This window comes from Crotalus tigris, unplaced genomic scaffold (assembly GCF_016545835.1).
Source record: "Crotalus tigris isolate CLP2741 ecotype Arizona unplaced genomic scaffold, ASM1654583v1 scf7180000024312.61873, whole genome shotgun sequence".
Lineage (NCBI taxonomy): Eukaryota > Metazoa > Chordata > Lepidosauria > Squamata > Viperidae > Crotalus > Crotalus tigris.
Genome location: NW_024100484.1, coordinates 31,973 through 55,873, shown reverse-complemented (window position 1 = coordinate 55,873; position 23,901 = coordinate 31,973). Strand labels below are relative to the sequence as shown.

The following is a 23,901-nucleotide window of genomic DNA, read 5'->3' as shown; positions in this document are numbered from 1 at the left end:
ATTCTGCCATAAGAGGGAGAAAAGGGGGAGAGCAAAGGGGCTTTATGGCCCTCACTTCCTTCAGCACACTTCAAAGGACTGAATGTGTGTTTATTGTGGCCTCTAAGCTTTAACATATCAAAGAAGAGTAATTGCCTTTCATGTAGTTATCTGAAGTCTCCATCCAGACGGAAGAAGAAAGGGGATGGAATTGTGATACTTGAAACTATCACTGGAAGGGGGGTTGATTGGGTGGGACTACTGGGGAACCCCTTAAAACCTTGAATGGGAGAGCTTGAACCCCAAGTCCTGTCTAGCATGCCTGCAACCATTTTCTCTTAATAAAGGATTCCTGTTGGAAGAGCTATTCCAAGAGTTCTGTCTTCTTAAGATGCAAAGTGGGGTGGGTCCTTACATTAGACAGGACTTGCAAAATTAATCCACCTGGAAGGTAGACCCTTGCCGGGGGATTTTGCAAAAATTTACCATGTCAGACAACGAAGCAAGAGAGGGAGAAAACTCCCTGGAAAGAGAGCCGCTGACCCAGTTGGAACCTTGCCAGATGTTGGGATCCGAGAGGCCAGATTTCTCAGAAGAAGAAGTGGTGGAGACACAGGACCACAAGCCTCGCTGGTCGATGGGCGTTGGAAAGAAAAGCGAGTGGGGAAAGGAATCAAGAAAAGTGACCCTGAGACGGGGAACCAAGCAACCAGAATGGAAGCAGGAGATGGAGAAATCCCTGCACGCAAGTGAAGAGGGAGGAAGCTGTATGCCGTACTCAGACTGGATCCTAGAGAGAGCTATTGACCTGATGAAGAGAACTCTCAGCTCCCTAGGAGAGGAGATTCCTGAGCCCTACGCCCGCCCCAGTTCCTGGAGCCACAAAGGGAGAGACACCGAGGGGGACGTGGAACCTGCAACCCCAGGGACATTTACTGATCCAGGAGCTCCCACCCCCTACCGGACCACAGATGGAAATCTGGACGGAAGACACTACCACCCACAATGGAGGCACCGATCCATTCCAAGACGTCCACCGTTGGAGGTGAAATTCAAAGGGGAGCCAACACGCTTGGGGTTTTTCCTAACCCAAGTCCTCAGCTACATGGAGGAATATGGGCAGGACATCCCCAGCGACAAAGCCCGCATCCGGATCGTGCAATCTGCCCTGGATGGACCAGCTGCAGATTGGGTGGTGAACCTGCATGACTCCAATGCCCCAGAACTCAGTAACTTCAACCGTTTCATGTCCTCGTTGAGAAGACGGTTTGAAGACCCCCTGGCTGATCGCAAAGCCCGTGAAAGAATAACAACGATGAGGCAGGGCAAACGCCCAGTGGCTGAGTATACACAAGAATTCCGAGCCATTGCCAGCAAACTGAATTGGCCAGAAGACATCCTCCTTGGCCGTTTCAAAGACGGACTAAACTATGATCTATATGATGCTTGCCTGCCCCGAGGAGACCCACATCGACTTGAGGAATGGTACGTCTTGGCAGAGGAAGCAGAGATCGACATATTGAAGAGGCATCGCCGAGGAAAACAATGGAGCCGCCCCCCGCCTGAGCTGACACACCAACCGGTGAAATCATCGGATACAGCCAAGAAGCAGATGGGGTGTTTCAAGTGCGGAAGAGAAGGGCATCGAGCTGTAGAATGCCGCTCAAAGGCCCCCCAGCACAACCCAGACAGATCCCCAATCAACAAACCCAGAGGGTATTCAGCTAAGCCAAAAGAAACAGCCATGAAAATGATGGAAATTGCAGAAAACCCCACCTCTGCTCACCAAGGGGAAAGAACTCCAGCCTACACCACAGGGACGGTGGATGCCTCAGATGACAGCTCGGAAGGCGAACCCCTGGTAAGTGGACGCATCACACCCATCTTCAAAACAGTGACTATATTAATCCCCCCCATGCCCGAAGCTGTGAAGGTGAAAGCCTTAATAGACTCTGGCTGCACCCGCTGCCTCATTAGCCCAACACTAGTGGGGAATCTGGGCATCCCATCCAGGAGACTGGAACAACCAATCTCATTTGGCCAGCTAGATGGATCCATAGCAGGGGGGGTGCCAGCTACCCTAGCCACTTTGCCAATACATCTCTCCCTGGGCAACCATGAAGAGGACTTAACGTTTGTGGTGACCCCAGGTATGGAATGCCCAATGATTCTAGGGATGGAATGGTTGAAAAAATGGAACCCCTGGGTAAATTGGAGGACGACAGAAATCAAATTCCCGAAGGGGGACCCTATGGACTTAAAACCCCAAGAGAGGCTACCAGAATCAAGAATAGAAAAAGCATCCATAGGAGAGGAAAAAAGATTAACAGAAATACCAGAGGAATATAGGGACCTTGCTGAAGTCTTCAGTGAGGAGAGGGCGAATGAGCTTCCCCCCCACCGACCCACAGACTGTACCATTGAATTCAAGCCTGGGGCAAAACTCCCGAAGCCCAGATTATACTCCATGAGCCCAAAGGAGAAGGAGGAAATGGAAAGATTTATAAAAAAAAACCTGGAGAGAGGTTTCATTGAGCCAGCCAAGCCTAAAGTGGCTGCCCCGGTCCTTTTTAGAGAGAAGAAGGATGGCTCTTTACGTTTATGCGTGGATTATAGGGCCCTGAATACAATCAGTGAAAGCAACCTATACCCGCTGCCCCTCATGAAAGACATGCTGTCACACCTATCGAAAGGGAAATTTTTTTCTAAACTAGACCTAAGGGAAGCTTACTATCGCGTGAGAATCAAGGAAGGGGACGAATGGAAGACTGCATTTAACTGCCCCATGGGGTGCTATCAATTCAAAGTCTTGCCATTTGGATTACAAGGGGGCCCTGCAGTCTTTATGCAATTAATCAATGACGTTCTAAGGGAGCACCTGTTTAAGGGGGTCCTTGTTTACTTGGACGACATTCTTATCTTTACCGAAACAAAAGAAGAACACGTCAAACTTGTCAGAGCGGTTTTAAAGAAGCTGCGAGCCGCTCACCTATATGCCAAACTCTCAAAATGCGAATTCCACCAGGAAAGGATAGACTACCTAGGTTATCGCATATCCCCACAGGGCATTGAAATGGACCCAGAGAAGGTCAAAGCAGTATTAGATTGGGCACCACCCCGCACAAGAAAGCAACTACAAAGTTTCCTGGGCTTTGCAAACTTTTACCGCCAATTCATCCCCTCATTTGCACAGATAGCCTTGCCCCTCACCAACTTACTAAAAACGAAGGGAACATCCTCAGTAAAACCTAGCCAGCCACTAACATGGACAATGGAGTGCCAAGCAGCGTTTGAGAGACTAAAGAGACTTTTTTCTGCCGAACCAGTACTAAGGCACCCAGATATGGACAAGCCCTTCATAATACAGGCAGATGCAAGTGATGTGGCAGTGGGGGCTGTGCTATTACAAGAAAATGATGATGCAGTATTGCAACCCTGTGCATATACATCTAAGAAACTCACGGAAACAGAACAGCGCTGGCCCGTATGGGAGAAGGAGGCTTATGGGATACGTTGGGCATTACTCACGTGGCGACAGTTCCTGGAAGGCAACAAAATCCCCTTCCAGGTATGGACTGATCACAAAAATTTAGAAGCCCTGAAAAATTCCAGGAAACTCAATCCCAAACAAGCCCGCTGGTCCCAGCATTTTCACCAATTCCAATTTAAGCTCAAACATTTACCAGGAAGAAAGAACTTCCTGGCAGATGCACTATCTCGCATGCCCCAATATAACAGCGCACGAACCACAGACTCTAGACCAATAATGGCAGAATCACAACTGGCAGCGCCAGTAACCACAAGAACCCAAGCCAAAATAAAACCACAACTGGACAGCCAAACTGGGATTGAATTCAGACAAAGTTTGGAAACAGATGATTGGTTCCAGAAAAACAAACATGTGTGCACAATGAGAGACGGATTGCCTTGGGTAGGGGAAAAGTTATATATACCAACAAATCAAAGACTAACTTTCATGCAACTTTGCCATGACACAAAATCAGCAGGGCATTTTGGATTTGTAAAAACTTTACACTTAATTAAACGGCAATTTTGGTGGCCATCAATAAAAAAGGACATAGAAAGTTATGTTGCCAGCTGCCCAACCTGTGCATCAGCAAAGAGGTTGCAAGGGAAATCGCCAGGGCTGTTACAACCAGTGGCAAGTCCCTCAGCCCCCTGGAGGGAAATAGCCATGGATTTTATAGTGGAATTGCCTGAAAGCAATGGGAATACTGTTATCTGGACAGTCACGGACCTATTTTCCAAACAGGTGCACTTTATCCCTTGCCAAAAAATTCCCACTGCAAAGGCCTTAGCAAAACTTTTTATCCAGCACATTTACAGATTGCACGGGGCACCCCAACGCATCATCTCTGATAGGGGAGTGCAATTTACGTCTACATTTTGGAAGGAATTTTTATCCCTCTTAGGGACCACTCAGGGACTGACATCTAGCCATCACCCTCAGACAGATGGACAAGCGGAACGCTGCCAGTCGGTACTTGAGCAATATTTGAGATGTTTTTTAAATTTCCAACAGAGTGATTGGACGGACTTACTTCCTTTTGCAGAAGTTGCCTACAATAATGCAGTCCACTCCAGCACAGGCTACACTCCTTTTCAAATAGCCAACGGCCAAAGTTTCAACCCTATGCCAGAGTTAACCCCAAAAGAACCAACGATCCCTTCACTGAAAGAATGGATGGAAAGCCTACAAAACACCTGGCCAATAGTCAGAAAATCACTAGATGAAGCTAGGCGGGCATACAAAGCACAAGCCGATAAAAAAAGGGTTGAGCCTACACCATTCATTATAGGAGAAATGGTGTACTTATCTACAAAATACCTAAAGTCCCTACAGCCCTGTAAAAAACTTGGACCAAAATATATAGGACCTTTTCCAATTAAAAGGATCATAAATCCAGTAACAGTAGAATTAGAATTACCCAAAAACCTCAGGCAAATACACCCAGTTTTTCATTGCAGCTTGCTGAAAAGAGAGCATCAGTCACCTCTACGGCCAAAAATCCCCCCCCCACCACCTCCAATCATGGTGGAGGGGGAACAACACTTCGAAATAAAAGAGATCCTTGACTCTAGGAGATATCGTGGAACAACTCAGTACCTAGTTGCCTGGAAACACCTCCCTGCCTCACAAAATGAGTGGGTCCATAAACGTCACGTCAGAGCCCCGAAGCTATTGAAGAAGTTTCACACAGAGTATCCTAACAAGCCTAACTAAATTTTTTACTTGTGTTTTCTTTCAGGTGGATCTCTCTTATTGTTAAGAGGGGCCGGATGTCAGAATCCAATTATATTTCATCTTTAATTATCAAACATAGAAAACTCCCAATTCTGCCTTCTCTGGATTCTGCCATAAGAGGGAGAAAAGGGGGAGAGCAAAGGGGCTTTATGGCCCTCACTTCCTTCAGCACACTTCAAAGGACTGAATGTGTGTTTATTGTGGCCTCTAAGCTTTAACATATCAAAGAAGAGTAATTGCCTTTCATGTAGTTATCTGAAGTCTCCATCCAGACGGAAGAAGAAAGGGGATGGATTGTGATACTTGAAACTATCACTGGAAGGGGGGGTTGATTGGGTGGGACTACTGGGGAACCCCTTAAAACCTTGAATGGGAGAGCTTGAACCCCAAGTCCTGTCTAGCATGCCTGCAACCATTTTCTCTTAATAAAGGATTCCTGTTGGAAGAGCTATTCCAAGAGTTCTGTCTTCTTAAGATGCAAAGTGGGGTGGGTCCTTACACATAAGAAAAATAAATGGGGATAAAAGAAGATTGTCAGCATTGAACAATCAATGAATGATGGTGGGTTGAATTCAAATCTCAGCAATCAGTACCAAAGAAATCCATTGAGGTGGGTTGATCAGAGAGAATGAATACGGACTTCCGGTCCCGGATCGCGGCGCTCGCAGCTGCACGAGGACACTGCTCTCTTTGCCAACTGATTCTCCGCTGCCAGTAGACCCTTAATTGGGTCGAAAAGCCACCTTGGAGGGGCGGCTACCGCTGAGGAGGTCCTCATCGTCCGTGGGAGAGTGGCAGCTTCTTCCACGGACCAAGATTGCTCCTTTGGGCCGACGGTGGAAAGAACAGCCAGTAAAATGGCTGTTCACCTTGCCGCTGTAACCAGAAGTCAGAAGAACATCTAAGTTCTGTGGCTGAGCCGGGTGAGACTTTTTTTTCTCTCCCTCTCTTGGGTTTCTTTTTTCTTTTGTGCCTATAAAGAGCACTTTTGAAATGATTTCCCTACTCTAAGAAAGCGGTGTTTGTGAGTGTGGGAAAAAGAAGCTTAAATGGACTGAATTAATGTAAAGTGATTTTTTTTCTATTTTTTTCTTCTTCACTTTGGGGTCTTGGAAAATTTTGTGAATATTGAATCTACTATTGGACTTGAATTCTCCTTTTTTCCTGTGTTTCCTGATCTTGTTTATGAGACTCCTGGTCTCAGATTTTACATTTTACTGAGGACACCTTGTGGAAAAAGTTAAAATTGCAACTTTCTCTTTTTTCTGAGAATTAGACTGACCTTGACTTTCAGATTACCATAAAAGGAAAAATACAAAGAAAATTAACAGCTGTACTGGTGGGGGTGGACACTGATTAAATGTTCCCTGAATACAGCCTCTACTAAATGATACAGACTGTTTCTAATTATTTTTCAAATGGAGCAACCCTTGGTTCAACTTGACTATAAACTTATACTGGAAAAACTTTATGAAGCTACTGATGAAATACGTTTGCAAATAAAAGAATTTACTATGGAAATAAAAAACAGAAACTCTGCTCTGAATTTACAAATTGACCCCCAGACTTTGTCTGAGCACTCTAAGGACCAAGAAACAACAGAAACGGGATTAACTAAAGGTAAAGAAGATTCCATTCTACTTCATACGCATGCTGATGAGATCTCCGAGGAATTAAAAAGGACTGCAATTAAACCACTTACAACCCTAAAACCAACAGAAATGGACAGACAAGCAAACGAACTGAAAACTATGGTAGCTTGGATAAACAACTATTAGCTACAAAGTTGAACATAATTGAGCCGACCATTCAACAGTTTCAAACATGGAGATTTGACTTTTCAAAACAACAAGGGATTACTTACAAAGGAGCTAGGTCTCTAAAACAGAAAAGAGGACGTCTCTGTTTGATTCAAAGGATACTACAAGACATAAAAAGTGACTTGTTTATTGATATAGTGGCGTTGTTATGGAAACCTGTTTGGCATAAAAGGAAAGCTAGAATAAGATTTAAAAGTGTGACTTAAGGTTTTATGTAATGGGTTTAAAAGGCTTACTAGATATGGATTGATTTATGGCTTAAGACAGTTAAATAAGATGTTAGATTGAATAAAAATTAATTAAAAGTCTGAACTTAATAATAAGATGTTTGTCTATATATTAATATGTTTTGGATATAGTAACTTTGGGAGGAGGTTAAAGAAATGTGATACAGATACTGAGGGATTGGTTGTTAGATTATAAAGTATAATAGAAATAGAAAGGTATTTTTTCTTTTTTGTTTGTTTTGTCTTTGTTTTTTCTTCTTTCTTTTTCTTTTCTGATTTGAACTAATATTTTGTTTTTATATTAGAATTGATAGTCACTTTGTAATAGAAGAAGAATAAGGAAAAAGAAGAAATGATATTAATAAAATGTTTATTGAATATGTTAAGGAAAAAGGTAATGGGGAGACTCCTGAAGTGTTAACTATGTACTTAGATTAGAAATATGGAATATAGTAATTGAAATAGTTAAGCTTCACACAGGATTTGGATTTGTGGATCTATTTAGATGAAAGGTTATTGAGGATTGTTATGATTGATTTAGTTGTATTGAAATATATCAATTTGAATATAATATGTTATTAGAGGGAAAAGAGAGGGGTTTTTTAATGATTTAATCTGAACTTTATGAGTATGACTTTGTTTTGTGGACAATTGATTGCCCTGCCACCACGTTGTTTCTTAAGCACTTGTTTGTAAAATGAAAAAACCAATAAAACTTGTTTAAAAAAAAAAAAGAATGAATACGGATGGTTCCTAATGAAACTCATGGTGGAAAGGAGCAGAGAAGATCCTGAAAAAAAAAAGTATTTTGTGTAAGCAATAGCAATAGCATTTATACTTATATACTGCTTCACAGTGCTTTACAGCCCTGTCCAAGCAATTTACAGAGACAGACAGAGATTGATAGAAGATAGACCAGGGGTAGGCAACCCAAAACACTTAAAGAGCCACTTGGACCCGTTTCCCACCAAAAACAAAACACCGGGAGCCGCAAAACCCTTTTGATATCTAAAATGAAGATAACATTGCATATATCCTTTTTTACCTTTATTATAGGTGTGTGTGTGTTTGTGTGTGTATGTGTATACACACACACACACACACACATACACACACAGGTAAAAAAAGGATATATGCAGTGTTATCTTCATTTTAGATGTCTAAAAGGTCTCTCTCTCTCTCTCTCCCTCCCTCCCTCTCTATCTGCCCTTGGTCTGCCACTCCTCTTCCCCCGCTCTCTTTCTTTCTTCTCTCTCTCTCTCTCTCTCTTTCCTCTCTCTCTCTCCCTCCCTCTCTCTCTCTTTCTCTCTCTCTCTTTCTTTCTCCCCTCCCTCCTATCTGCTGCTCACCTGGCAAGCTTCAAGCTGTTGTCCAACAAGCAACCTCGTCTCTTTTATGACTCATGGACTTCAACTCCCAGAATTCCTGAGTCAGCCTAGCTGGGCTAGCTAGTTTTCTCCTGCCCTTCCTGCTTCCTGCTTCCTTCAGAGACGCAGCAAAGGGAGGAGCTCCGCCCAGAAAGCTTTTCAGCTCCTCGGAGAACACTGTGAGTGCACTCTCTTTTACACATATACACACACACACACACACACAAAACACACACACACACACACACACACACACACACACACACACACACACACAGAAGCAGGGAAGTGCAATTGCCTCTCTCTGTCTCTGTCTTTCTCTGCAAAGGCAGAGGAGGCTGGGAGCCACAGGGGAAGGCTCAAAGAGCCGCATGCGGCTCCGGAGCCGCAGGTTGCCGACCTGTGAGATAGACAGACAGACGGACGGACGAATGGATGAATAATGAGAGATAAATAGACAATAGATCAATGGTTCTCAACCTGTGGGTCGGGACCCCATTTGGGGTCGAACGACCATTTCACGGGGGTCGCCAAACAACGCAGTCCGCCATTTTTTTCCCCTTTTCCTTAGCTGTGCTACTTCCTTTTATTCTATTGGCTTTTGAAAGCCAATAGAATAGGCTCTCTTGAATAGAGTCTAATTCTATTGGCTTTCAAAAGCCAATAGGAATTATCCAGGCTGCCCTGCTGAGCCCGCCAAAAGTCCCATTTTGCAAACGGTGCTGCACCAGTTGAGTAGTCCTCGACTTACGACCGGTTGAGTAGTCCTCGACTTACGACCGGTTGGAGGTCGCGGCATTAAAAAGGTTGAGAACCACTGCAATAGATAGATAGATAAGTGATGGCGAACCTGTCACACGTGCCAGAGGCGGCACTCAGAGCCCTCTGTGGGCATGCGTGCTGTCGCCCCAGCCCCGCCTTTCCCCAAAGCCCCCACCTCACCAGCATCCCCTCTGGAGGAGAGTTGCCCCCGGGCGTGGACCACGTGGAGCAGCACAGCCAAGCACATGGCAGCCAGGCAGTGGGGCAAGACTCCGCCCTCATGCCCCGTTGCACAGAGATGATGCATGGAATGCGGAGGGCGTGGCCACCATGGAGCTGCTGGGTCACCTGGGCAATCTGTGGCGGGCCGTGGAGGCGGTGAGTGGCCCTGTAGGCAGGCAGGGCAGGGGCAGTTTTTGGGCACTTGGTCTCTAAAAGGTTCGCCATCACTGGGATAGATAAACAGACAGACAGACAGAGACAGATTGGCTTTACAGTGTTGAAGTTTTTTTTTATTTTTTGTATATTACAGAAATAATTTCTTTCAAAAAAAACCGGTTATGGGAAACCTGGGCTGCAGCTATGTTTAAAAATAGTTTAAAAAACAAACAAACAAAAAAAAAACCAGAAAGCACCAAGCAGGTTTTTAGCCATTTTCTTTTATTGTAGGTATACAACGACAACATATGCAAAGAAAAACTAGAAAACTATCCCAATAACTTAAAAACGTTAAATATGCCATCAATGGTTGGAATAGTAAAATGTCTCATGCGTCCATAAAGGAATGTATATCATAATTCCAAGTATATCACCAAAAGAGAACTTCAAAAAGCAGCCCCCAGAAATTGGGAGCCCACGTGATGGAGAAAAACTTTTTTTTAGCTAAAATACTGGCCCTTCGTCTTAACAAACGGTCAAAAACCAAATGCAAATACAGCTAGACCTAAGTACAGCATAGCATCTTAATTAATTTAATTAAAATACAGAACCCAGCATAAAATTGTTATAAAGGCTTGACATCTTTTCAGCGTACATTTCATTCTGAATAGAGAAATCTAAAAGTTAATAAAAAGGAAGAATATAGACCTTCTATTATATTCTCTAATAGGGCACATTCCAGGCAAAATTTTTATTAAGGACTACGAAAATACGTTATCTTCCGTTCTGTTTAATAATTTACTTTTGTTAAAAAGGTATAAGGTCATCACAGAAAGTTTTTACAAATTCATTTACTTTGTACTAAATTAACCCCCTCCCCAACCATTTAAAAACAACAACAACAACAACCCAGCATCCAAAGGCAAGTTTTATATTGTTTTGTTATTTTTACCTTTGTTGTAACAATAAATGCAAGAACTCAGGAAAGGAGATTACAAGTTGTATGAAGGGATATAAATTTACGCAACGAACACCAGGATATAATAAACCAGCCTGTTTAATATAAACAAGCTTGTGGTTAAGAAGAGTCACTAAGCTTTCATCTGGCCAAAAAACTGCCGGCGTCATCAGAGTTAGAATAGCAGATCGCGAAGGCAGTTTTTTGGCCGACATCGCGAAGGCAGTTTTTTGGCCGACGAAAGCTTAGTGACTCTTCTTAACCACAGGCTTGTTTATATTAAACAGACTGGTTTATTATATCCTGGTGTTCGTTTTTTCTTTTATTTGTTAGCATAATGCCCAGGATTCGCATTTTTAGTATTTTAAAAGACTATATATATAGTCTTTTAAAAATTGAAGAATAGCGATTCCTGGGTACATACATTTCAGTAAAAAAGGAAGCGATCACCAGGAAATAAAACACCAAGGTTTTAATAAATAAAATCAAGCTTTCGATGGCTAACATCTGCCATCATCATCAGGATACAAGCCAGCTAGTGAGGAAACCTGCTTATAAGCATAGCCACACCTAAACTCTACGCATGGACCTTGTAACCTTTCAATGGCTAGGTGGATGTAAGTAAGAGCTAAAAGAAAGAATCACTGAAGGCTGTAAGTGAAGTAAGGATTAGTTGGCTTGGACCTATTACAAGGTCCATGCGTAGAGTTTAGGTGTGGCTATGCTTATAAGCAGGTTTCCTCACTAGCTGGCTTGTATCCTGATGATGATGGCAGATGTTAGCCATCGAAAGCTTGATTTATTTATTAAAACCTTGGTGTTTTATTTCCTGGTGATCGCTTTTTTTTTTTACTGAATATACTATATAATATATATATATATATATTATATAATATATATATATATATATATATATATATATATATTATATATATCTGAGGTTTTCGCGGGTTGTTTGTATGTAGGTCTTTGGTTATTCGGTTTTCTCCCACGTAAAATTGGAAGTGTCTTGGCAATGTTTCGACGAAGTCCCATTCGTCATCTTCAGGTGGTGTTTTCGGCTTCGTGCTTCTAGGAGCAAGGAACGTATATTTCCTCCCAGAAGCACGAAGCCGAAAACACCAGCCTGAAGATGACGAATGGGACTTCATCGAAACGTCGCCAAGACACTTCCAATTTTACGTGGGAGAAAACCCGAATAAAACCCGAATAACCAAAGACACACACACACACACACACACACACACACATATTATATTACAGCAACCTCTTTAATCTCCTAAGAAAGTCTACAAAGTTATATTACGGGGGGGGGGGTGGTTCAAAGGTTGGGATAAAGCTGTGTCTGAATTCACCCACCTTCTTCGACATTAAAAAATAATAATGATGGGGGGGGGAGTTTAAAAAAATTGTGAGTAGAGAACAGAATCGCAGCTTCAAATTAATCTGCAAATCTCCAGATGTGGGTGGAATTCTGGACGAGAGAGAGAAGCTTCAGCAAACACACAGAGCTTTCCTAGGTTGATGGAACAAGGGGCTCCCCAACTTTTTCTGTCCACGTACGCTTCGGCGGATGGCCAGCCTGTTGGTGTTTTTATGCTGGGAGGTGGAAGAGGGGCTTTCGGGCTGCCCCCCAAGGTTTTGGCTCAGGCCGCGTTTAGGTTTCTTTACCAGAGGCCCCGAGTTGGATTCTTCCAATGTCCTTTTGAAGCTGGCCACCGGCGGAGTCCTCTCCGGTTCCTGTACTTTGGGCGCATCACTCGGGGAGATCTTGACGGATTTGGGGTCTGGACCTGCATTCCTGGCGTTGGAGGGAGACAGAGTCCCCGGTGGGTTTTGACCGTACGAGTCATGTGCCCACAGTCCAAGCGCATTGCTGCCCTTCTCGTCCGGCGGCACCACCTCTCTCGAGCAACTTGCGCCTAAACCATCATTGTCCTTCGTCAGCTCGTCAAGTTGCTCCGGAAGTCCGCCCGACACGGTGGCATTGCTACAGGAGAATAAAGGGAGGCCTTCCGAGGCACTGAACCGGGGCCACACGTCATCTTCTACGACCTAATGGGATTTAAAAAATAATAATAATGAAGAATTACAGTTTTCAATTTCAAAAATTCCTTTCAGTTTAAAGAAAAGAAGGACCAGGGGGGGTGATACGATAGCAGCGTTCCAATATCTGTCGCAGGGAAGACAGGGCCAACCTATTCTCCAAAGCATGTGAAGGCAGGTATGTAGCCTGCCTACATGCAGCGGTCCTAGCAACTGCGGATGGACAGCATAAATTCTGGGGCAGGGTGCCACCCATGTCAGAAACTATTGTCCAGATTGTGGCTCTGTCCATCCTGGAACTGATGACGTCAACTAGTTGGGTCATAAAATGTCTGCCAGAAAACCACCAAAAACCCTAATCAAAGATGATTAGGGGGCTGGAGGCTAAATATATATGAAGAACAGTTGCAAGAATTGGGTATGTCTAGTCTAGTAAAAAAGACTAGGGGTGACATGACAGCAGTCTTCCAATATCTGAGAAACTGCCACAAAAAAAGAAGGGGTCATCCTATTCTCCAAAGTACCTGAAGGCAGGACAAGAAGCAACGGATGGAAACTCATCAAGGAGAGAAGCAACCTAGAACTAAGGAGAAACTTCCTGACAGTGAGAACAATTAACCAGTGGAACAACCTGCCTCCAGAAGCGGTGAATGCTCCAACACTGGAGGTTTTTAAGAAGAGATTGGACAGTCGTTTGTCTGAAGTGGTATAGGGCAGACATGTCAAACTTGCAACGGTTTTGCCATTGCCGGCAATGGGGTGGGTGTGGCTTCCAGAGATGTGTCCGGCCTGCAGGCTGGAAGTTTGACACCCCTAGTATAGGGTTTCCTACCTGAGCAGGGGGTTGGACTAGATCAGTGGTTCTCAACCTTTCTAATGCCGCCACCCCATAATACAGGTCCCCATGTTGTGGTGACCCCCAACCACTTATACATCACCGGGTGCCAGGGGCATGGCCAAAGAAAAGGGGGGAAAAATGGCGGACAGCCCGTTTGGCGACCCCCATGAAATGGTCGTTCGACCCCAAATGGGGACCCGACCCACAGGTTGAGAACCACTGGACTACATGATCTTTCCAATCCAGTTATTCTATTGTGTAATACTTCTTTTTTCCCCTTAAGAACAACCTTAATCACAGTTGTAAATCTTACTGTCACCCACATCCCCATAATTTGCCTTGTCAAACCCATTCAGACGTGCTGGGATTGCAACTGCCAGAATTGTGAAACAGACTTTATGACAGAATTCTTAATAGAGAAATCAAAAAAGGTAATAAAGTAAGAAAAATAGACCTTCTATTTATATTCTCTAATAGGGCACATTCCAGGCAAAACATATTAAGTATTATGAAAATAGGTATCTTCCGTTCTGTTTAATAATTTACTTTTGTTAAAAAAAATTGGGAGGTGATCCCAGGAAGTTTATATAAATTCATTACTTTGCACTAAATTGACCTTTCCCCCAACCATTTAAAAAAACAACAACATGCAAATCCAGAATTCCTTCAGCCTGCCTCGCTGGTAATTCTGAGTATTTCAATCTCCAAATATTTTTTGAAGAAATCAAATGGGAAAGGGCTGCAACTGACTGAGAGAGATCTATTTGGTAAATGAGTTCATACTGGCCAGCACTTTTCGCTTCTCCAACATGAATCCTTATGCAATCAAAATGGCACGATCCACATACTGAGCCAAAATTTCCGTTGCTAAGCCAGACAGATGTTAAATGAGTTGTACCTTTTACAACCAATCACCAGGAGACGGTGAGTTCTAGTCCCGCCTTAAGCCATGAAAGCCATCTGGGTGACTTGGGCCAATCACCAGGAGACAGTGAGTTCTAGTCCCGCCTTAAGCCATGAAAGCCATCTGGGTGACTTGGGCCAATCACCAGGAGACGGTGAGTTCTAGTCCCGCCTTAAGCCATGAAAGCCATCTGGGTGACTTCGGCCAATCACCAGGAGACGGTGAGTTCTAGTCCCGCTTTAAGCCATGAAAGCCATCTGGGTGACTTGGGCCAATCACTAGGAGACGGTGAGTTCTAGTCCCGCCTTAAGCCATGAAAGCCAACTGGGTGACTTGGGCCAATCACCAGGAGACGGTGAATTCTAGTCCCGCCTTAAGCCATGAAAGCCATCTGGGTAACTTTGGGCCAATCATCAAGAGATGGTGTGAGACATGAAAGCCAGTGGGTGACATTGGGCAAGTCCCTCTCTCTCACCCCAACCCACCTCACAGGGTTGTTGTGTGGGGAAAATAGCAGGAGGAAAGTGTGTTGGACACATTGACACAGATGGCCTCTTTGACCCCTCTTTCGAACCAGCGGTCCTCTCTGTCCAGAATGTGGACTTTGCTGTCTTTGAAAGAGCGGCCTTCGTCTTTCAAATGCAGATGGTCTTCTGAACCTTGTCCTGATGGGTTTGTTCTCCTATGTTGTGCCATGCGCTTGTGAAAGAGGTTGTTTTGTTTCCCCAATGTACAGATCTGCACACATCTCACTGCATCGTACTGCATATATCACGTTGCTCAGTTTGTGTCTGGGTGTTTTATCCTTGGGGTGGACAAGCTTCTGCTTTAGTGTACTTTCAGGTTTAAAGTGTGTAAATTTGTTAAGTGAGTTTTGCCTCATTTTACCACCCTTCTTCCTATGGTTGTTCAATGAATCACTGCAGTTGTTACGGTCAATGCTGCTAATATTGAATATTCTTGCTTTGACAAAATATGCAGAACTGTCTGGTATTTTTAGAGTTAGTTCAGATGACAGAGAAAAGGGAGGAGATAGTAAGGAAAGCCCGGGAAAATGAAGGGAAGTGAATCTTTGCCCTCCAAGTTGATTGGAAGATGTGAATCATGACCCCAAAATAGGGGAGGGGAAATGCCTGGAATGTTATGTGCAAAGGGAAGGGAAATTCAGATCTTGGCATCCATCATGCCATGCTGACACGTCTCTACACTAATAAAGGTTTTTTTAGGTTAAACCATGCCTGAAAATTCTTTGAAGTGTTTCATTAGTCAGACACATGACAGTTACATTAGTAACATGGTTGTTAAGTGAATCGGGCTTCCCCATTGACTTTGTCTGTCAGAAGGTCGCAAAAGGCAGTTACATTGCAACCGTCATAATTAGGAGTCAGCTGCCAAGTGTCCGAACTTTGACCACGTCACCATGGGGATGCTTCAGTGATCATAAGTATGAAGAATGGCCATAAGAGTACAACACAGTACTGCAGGCTACTTCTGCTGACTGCCGGCTGCCAGCAGTTCGATCCTGACCGGCTCAAGGTTGGCTCAGCCTTCCGTCCTTCCGAGGTAGGTAAAATGAGGACCCAGATTGTTGGGGACAAATAAGCTGACTCTGTAAACCACTTAGAGAGTACTGTTAAAGCACTATGAAGCAGTATATAAGTCTAAGTGCTATTGTTATTCTTCCTTCCTTCCCTCTTTCCCTTCTTTCTTTTTCTCCCTCCCTTTTCCCCTTCCTTCCTCCCTCCCTCCCTTCCGTCTTTCCTTGTCAGGGTGGAGCAGTGGTTAAAATGTGGTATTGCAGGCTGACTCTGCCCACTGCCAGGAGTTTGATCCTGACCGCCTCAAGGTTGATTCAGCCTTCCGTCCTTCTGAGGTAGGAAAAATGAGGACTCAGATTGTTGGGGGCAAATAAGCTGACTCTGTAAACCGCTTAGAGAGTGCTGTAAAAACCACGGTGAAGCAGTATATAAGTCTAAGTGCTAAGTATTTTTTTTTACTTCCAAAAGAGGCAACAGGTCTTATTTTGGGGGCATGTCTTACCCGCTTAAGTTAGGTCCGCCGTAGCCAGGCCTCCCAGACCACAGCACCTGTTGTGCCACTGCTCGACTTCTGCAGCCAGTGCAATGTGTCATGCGGCCTCTGGCTGCAAGCGGTAGCACCGGCATGACGTGCCACATGGCATCCAGCTATGAGTGGCGGAACCAGCGCCACGCAACCTCCTGCCGCAAGTGGCGGCAACGGCACCATGCATCACCTGGCCTCCTGCCGTCAGCAGCGGAACCAGCGCCATGCGGGGTCCTGCAGCGAATGGTGGCAACAGCGCAATGCACCATGTGGCATCTGGTCGCAAAAGAAGTTGGGTAGAGGCGCGACAGGTGCTGGGCATGGGAGGCCTAGCTGCGGCAGTCCTAAGGTAAGCAGGTGCAGGGCGTGTGAGGCAGCTCCATCCCCCCCACCCCTGCCCTAGCTTGATTTTTATGTGTGAGCCTCACCCCACCTTGTACAAGCAGACTGTGGGAAGGAGTGGGCGGGTCTTAACTAGGGCTTATTTTTTGGGTAGGGCTTATATTTGGCGCATATGTCAAAATCAAGCGAGGGTTTATTTTTGGGATAGATCTTATTTCTGGGGAAATACAGTAGGCCAGTGGTGGCGAACCTATGGCACGCGTGCCAGAGGTGGAACTCAGAGCCCTCTCTGTGGGCACGTGTGCTGTCATCCCAGCCCCGCCTCCCCTTGCGGCTCCCTCCTCACCAGCAGCCCCCCTGTAGGAGAGTCGCCCCCGGGCGCAGCCCACACAGAGCAGTGCAGCCAAGGACATTGCAGACGGGTGGTGGGGACAAAACTCCACTCTCGCGCTCTGTCAAATGCAGTTGATGCTGCAGAGGGCAGGTGGAGGGTGTAGCCATGGTGTGCTGGGCCGCCTGGCGAACTGCAGTGGGCCATGGAGGCAGTGAGTGGCCCTGTGGGTGGGTGGGAGGAGCGGGGGCAAAGGGTGGAGCAGGTGGGACGGGGACGGGCTGGTTTTCGGGCACTTGGTCTCTAAAAGGTTCGCCATCACTGCAGTAGGTATATTGTGTTCTGCCTATCAGTACCTATACTTACACACACACACACGTGCGCACGCCCTCATAACTGATGAAGCTTCTTGGATGAGAAGCAAAACTTGTCCCATCTAAGTGAAGGCAGGACAAAAAGCAATGGATGGAAACTCATCAAGGAGAGAAGCAACGTAGAACTAAGGAGAAACTTCCTGACAGTGAGAACAATTAACCAGTGGAACAACCTGTCTCCAGAAGTGGTGAAAGCTCCAACACTGGAAGTTTTTAAGAAGAGACTGGACAGCCATTTGTCTGAAATGGTACTATAGGGTTTCCTGCCTTAGCAGGGGGTTGGACTAGAAGGCCTCCAAGGTCCCTTCCAACATCATCATCATCATCATCATCATTATTATCTCCAAGCAAAACTGGGAACAGTCCAGTTGCCTTTTGAGGGGAAAAAAGCACCTTTGGGATAGCTGTGACCTGGATGACTGAGAATCTCACAGACACACCCCAAAACAAACTCACACAAAGGGACGCCAGCTGAGGAGCTATTTACATTTATTCTCCTCCATGACAAGGGTATCTCTTTTGCCCCCGGGCCATTACTCTGACCGGTCCGAGGCCCCACCGCCTCCTTCTGCCCCGGCTTGGCACCCTTTTGCCTCTCCTTCTACCCAGACGGGTTTTCTGCAAGAGAGAGGGCACCGAGTTACGAAGAGGATACCGCATGGCAATGCCGCCCTGGCACTTCGCAAGAGCTCCAAGTCCCTTTTCAAGGCAGTCCTTGGCTTACAACCACAACTGAGCCCGAGGCTACTGTTGCTAAGCACGACAGTTTTTAAGTGGGCTTTGCCTCATGTCATCTTTCTCGGCATAGTCCAGGCTTAGGCAACCTCGGCTCTTTTATGACTCGTGGACTTCAACTCCCAGAATTCCTGAGCCAGCCATGCTGAGGAGAAATGGAGAGGTTTCCATGCTGAGCCATGCTGGCTCAGGAATTCTGGGGAGTTGAAGTCCACCAGTCATGAAGGGGGCCGTAGTTCCCCCATGCTGGCTCAGGAATTCTGGGAGTTGAAGTCCACAAGTTATGAAGGGGCCATAGTTCCCCCATGCTGGCTCAGGAATTTTGGGAGTTGAAGTCCACCAGTCATGAAGGGCGCCATAGTTCCCCCATGCTGGCTCAGGAATTCTGGGAGTTGAAGTCCACCAGTCATGAAGGGGGCCATAGTTCCCCACTCCTGGTATAAGGCAGGGGTAGGCAACCTTGGCTCTTTTATGACTCATGGACTTCAACTCCCAGAATTCCTCAGCCAACACAGCTCAGCATGGAATCCTCTCCATTTCTCCTCAGCATGGCCAGCTCAGGAATTCTGGGAGTTAAAGTCCATGAGTCATAAAAGAGCCAAGGTTGCCTACCCCTGCCCTATACCAGGGGTGGGGAACAATGGCCCCTTCATAACTCGTGGACTTCAACTCCCAGAATTCCTGAGCCAGCCCTGCTGAGGAGAAATGGAGAGGTTTCCATGCTGAGCCATGCTGGCTGAGGAATTCTGGGAGTTGAAGTCCACGAGTCATAAAAGAGCTGAGGTTGCCTACCCCTGGCATAGTCATTAAGTGAATTGCTGCAGTTGTTAAGTGAATCTGGCTTCCTTGTTGACTGTTGCAAAAGGGGACTGATACATTCATTTGGAGAGGAAACTCTTCCAACACTTGGGGGTTGGGTGACACCACCTTGGGAAAGAGAACATTCTGGAACAAGGATCCCCAACCCCCAGTCAGGGGACCAGTACTGGGCCGCGGCATGCCAGCAACCGGTTCGCACAAACAAAGCCCCATCCACTGGATGCAGGCAGCACACAAAACCACGCACTCTCCAGTCCGTGGAAGAACCTTTCTCCACGTAACTGGTCCCTGGTGGTGCCCAAAAGGTTGGGGACCTCTGTTATGGAAAACTTCATATCATTCTGGTTTTCTTCTGGATTGTCCCACTCTGGTCATTTTGGAATATTCCAATAAACTTCCAGAAGTAAAACTACCAGAATGGCTTGGCCCAAAAGAAGGGTTGGAAAAGACCTTGGAGGTCTTCTAGTCTAGCCCCCTGCTCAAGACAAGAGACTTAATACCACCCTGGTCACATGTTTGTCCAGTCTATTTTCAAAAACCTCCAACGATGGAGTACCCACAACTCCGGGAAGCAAGATGCTCCATCTATTAATCCTTTGCACTGTCAGGAAATTCCTCTTCCTTTTTCCATGTTGGATCTTCCTAAGGATGAGCTTCCATCCATTGCTTCTTGTCTTGCCCTCAGGTGCTTTGGAGAATAGGTCAACCCATTCTTCTCTGACAGTCCCTCAAGTACTGGAAGATTGCTAACATGTCCCCCAATCCTTCTTTTTGATAAGCTAGACCAGGGGTAGGCAACCTTGGCTCTTTTATGACTCTTGGACTTCAACTCCCAGAATTCTTGAGCCAGCCATGCTGAGGAGAAATGAAGAAGTTTCCATGCTGAGCCATGCTGGCTCAGGAATTCTCGGAGTTGAAGTCCACGAGTCATAAAGAGCCAAGGTTGCCTACCTCTGGCCTAGGCCGCTTTCATGACTCGTGGACTTCAACTCCCAGAATTCCTGAGCCAGCATGGCTCAGCATGTTAACCTCTCCCTTTCTCCTCAGCATGGCTGGCTCAGGAATTCTGGGAGTTGAAGTCCACCAGTCATAAAAGAGCCAAGGTTGCCTACCCCTGAGCTAGACATATTTAGCTGCCTCAATCATTTATCATACAGTTTAACTTCCAAACCCTTTATCATCCTTCTTGTCTATGGAGATTCTCAGTCATCCAGGTCATTGTTATCCCAAAGATGCTTTTTCAGGAGGCAACTGGACTTCCTTTTTTTTTCTCTGAAGATGTTTCGCTTCTCTTCCAAGAAGCTTCCTCAGCTCTGACTGGATGGTGGGGAATGGAAGGATTTATACTCCTTGCAGACAGCTGGTCATTTGCATTCTTTTGGAGAGTCGTTGAGGCCAACTGGAGGCTTGTCTGTGTCCTCAGGGTCACCTGAGTAGAGCAAATGGGAGTGGAGCCTTCTTGGAACTGCTGAAAGGACTGTGTTGTCGACTGGAGAGAGATGATGTCGTATCCCTCCCCCTCCGTTGAGAAAGGGCTGTTCAATTTTGAGATAAATGGCCTCTTAGACCCCTCTTTCAAACCATCGATCCTCTCTGTCCAAAATGTGGACTTTGCTGTCTTCAAAAGAGCGGCCTCTGTTTTTTAAATGCGGATGGACTCTTGAATCTTGTCCGAATAGGTTTGTTCTCCTATATCACAGACAAACGTGGTGATATATACACCACGACTCTCTGAAAGAATGCAAATGACCGGCTGTCTGCAAGGAGTATAAATCCCTCCATTTCCCGTCATCCAGTCAGAGCTGAAGAAGCTTCTTGGATGAGAAGGGAAACGTCTTCAAAGGAAAAACAAAGAAATCCAGTTGCCTCCTGAAAAAGCACCTTTGGGATCCTTCTTGCTCTTTTCTGCATTCTGTCTAGGTCAGTGGTTCTCAACCTGTGGGTCGCGACCCCATTTGGGGTCGAATAACCATTTCACGGGGTCGCCAAACAACGCAATCCATTTTTTCCCCTTTTCCTTAGCTGGGTTACTCCCTTTTATTCTATTGGCTTTTGAAAGCCAATAGAAATTGTCCAGGCTGTCTGCCCTGCTGAGCCCGCCAAAAGTCCCATTCTGCAAACGGTGCTCAAGTTGTCTGCAGCGAAGGCGAGCTGTCTGGAAGTTTCCACCCCTCCCTGCTGAGCAACTACTAAAAATGTAAGTAAAAGAGGGCCAGGGATGGGAGGCCGGTGGGTGCAGGGAGGGTTGCTGGCGCGCATGGGGCCCAGCGGGTGCCTTACCTCCCTTGGGCTGGGCCAGCTGGTGGCCCAGCCGGTGGTCGGCCTGCGCCGTCTCTGCCGCTTGCCAGCTACGCCTCGGCCGGCGCAGGGGGGCAGCACCATGCATGTGCGGCACTCCCGGGCAGGGAAAGTCCTCGACTTACAACCAGTTGGGTAGTCCTCGACTTACAACCGGTTGGGTAGTCCTCAACTTATGACCGGTTGGGGGTTGCGGCATTAAAAAGGTTGAGAACCACTGGTCTAGGGTCTCAATGTTTGTTCTATAATGTGGTGACCAGAACTGGATACAATATTTTTCTAAGTGTGGCCTCCTTAGTGCAATGTAAAGCAGTGCTATTATTTCTCATGGTTTTGATGTCATCCCTCTGTTGATGCAGCCCAGCACTGTGTTGGCTATTTTGGCAGCTGCCACACATTGCAAAGAGTCCAAATATATGCTGAGGGATAGAAAGGCTCTAATCAGACAAAAACACAGATCTGGCTGTGTCTTCCTGCCTGCGGGGGGGAAACGGTGGGAGTCTGATAGTAAAACAGAATAGAGCTGGAAGGGACTTTGGAGGTCTTCTAGTCCAGCCCCCCACTCAAGCAGGAGAACCTATACCATCTCAGACAAGTGACTGTCCAGTCTCTTCTTAAAAACATCCAGTGATGGAGCGCCCATAATTTCTGGAGGCAAGTTGTTCCACTGGTTGATTGTCCTCACTGTCAGGAAGTTTCTCCTTAATTCCAGGTTGCTTCTCTCCTTGATCAGTTTCCAACCATTGTTTCTTGTCCTGTCCTCTGGTGCTTTGGAGAATAACATGACCCCCTCTTCTTTGTGGCAGCCCCTCAAATATTGGAATACTACTATAATGTCTCCCCTGTTTCTTCTTTTCTTTACACTAGCCAAACCCAAGTCCCGCAACTGTTCTTCATATGTTTTAGTCTCCAGGCCTTGGATCATCTTAGTTGTTCTTCTCTGAACTTTTTCCAAGGTCTCAACATCTTTTTGTGATATGGTGACCAAAATTGGCTGCAGTATTCCAGGTGTGGTCTCACTAGGGTTTTGTAAAGCGGTACTAATACTTCGTGTGATCTTGATTTTATGCCTCTGTTTATACAACCCAGGATTGTATTAGCCTTTTTGGCTGCTGCTGCACACTGCTGGCTCATGGTCAAGTGATCGTCCAGTAGGACTCCAAGATTCGTTCATTCATTCATTTAATTTCTATAGCTAACTAACTCAACCAAGGAAGCCGCTTAAATTCTAAAATGGCAGTTGATGATTCACCTACTGGTTATTTTTGAATACAGACAGTCCCCTACTTACACCCATTCGTTTAACAACCCTTCAAAGTTACCACGGCACTTTAAAAAGTGTCGTATACAACCGTCGCAGATCCCTGTGATCACGTGATCAAAATTCGGACCCTTGGCAACCAGCACGTATTTAACAAAAGTTGCAGCATCCTGGGGGGGGGGTCAACCTGATCAACATTTGCATCTTTCCCAGCCAGCTTCCAACAAGCAAAGTCAACGTGGAAAGCCAGATTTGCTTAACAACCAGACAATTCACTTAAGAACTGTAGTTCTTTGCTGAACAACCATGGCAAAAAAGATCTTAAAATCGGATGCTACTCACTTAACAACTGCCTTGTTTAGCAACAGAAACTCTGGTTCCAAATTTGGTGGTAGGTCAAGGACTACCTGAAGTCCTTTTAATATCGCTATGCATAAAATAAACTGGGCTTTTTCTTCCAAAATGCACTTAAAACCATAAGTGGAAAAATAGCAATAGGACTTAGACTTATATACCGCTCCATAATGCTTTACAGCCTCTCTAAGCGGTTTACGGAGTCAGAATATTTGCCCCCAACAATCTGGGTCCTCATTTTACTGACCTCGGAAGGATGGAAGGCTGAGTCCACCTTGAGCCGGTCAGGATTGAACTGGTGGCAGTGGGCAGAATTAGCCTGCAATACTGCATTCTAACCATTGCGCCATCATGGCAAGGAAGGAGGGAAAGAAAGAGGAAGGGAAGGAGAAAAGGGAGGGAGAGAAAGAAGGAAAGGAAGGAAGCAATACTAATAGCACTTAGACTTATATACCGCTTCACAGTACTTTACAGCCCTCCCTAAGCGGCTAAAGAGTCAGCATCTTGCCCCCCAACAATCTGGGTCCTCATTTTACCGACCTCAGAAGGATGGAAGGCTGAGTTGACCCTGAGCCGGTCAGGATCGAACTGCTGGCAGTGGACAGTGTCAGCCTGCAATACTGCATTTTAACCACTGTGCCACCATGAGAAGGAAGGAAGGAAGGAAGGAAGGAAGGAAGGAAGGAGAAAAGTGAGGGAGAGAAAGAAGGAAAGGAAAGAAGCAATAGCAATAGCACTTAGACCTATATATCGCTTCATAGTACTTTACAGCCCTCTA

The 23,901-nt window shown here is 45.7% G+C and overlaps 1 protein-coding gene across 2 annotated transcripts in view; it reads right to left on the bottom strand.

Moving 5' to 3' along the window:
* Positions 1-11,889: 11,889 nt before the first annotated feature.
* PPM1D (protein phosphatase, Mg2+/Mn2+ dependent 1D) overlaps positions 11,890-23,901 on the bottom strand; it is a 37,592-nt gene continuing 25,580 nt past the window's right edge. For both annotated transcript variants that reach the window (XM_039324967.1, XM_039324966.1), the window contains exon 6: positions 11,890-12,812. In XM_039324967.1, coding sequence (XP_039180901.1) covers positions 12,252-12,812 — 561 coding nt within the window. In that variant the 3' untranslated portion in view covers positions 11,890-12,251. The remainder of the gene's footprint in view (positions 12,813-23,901) is intronic.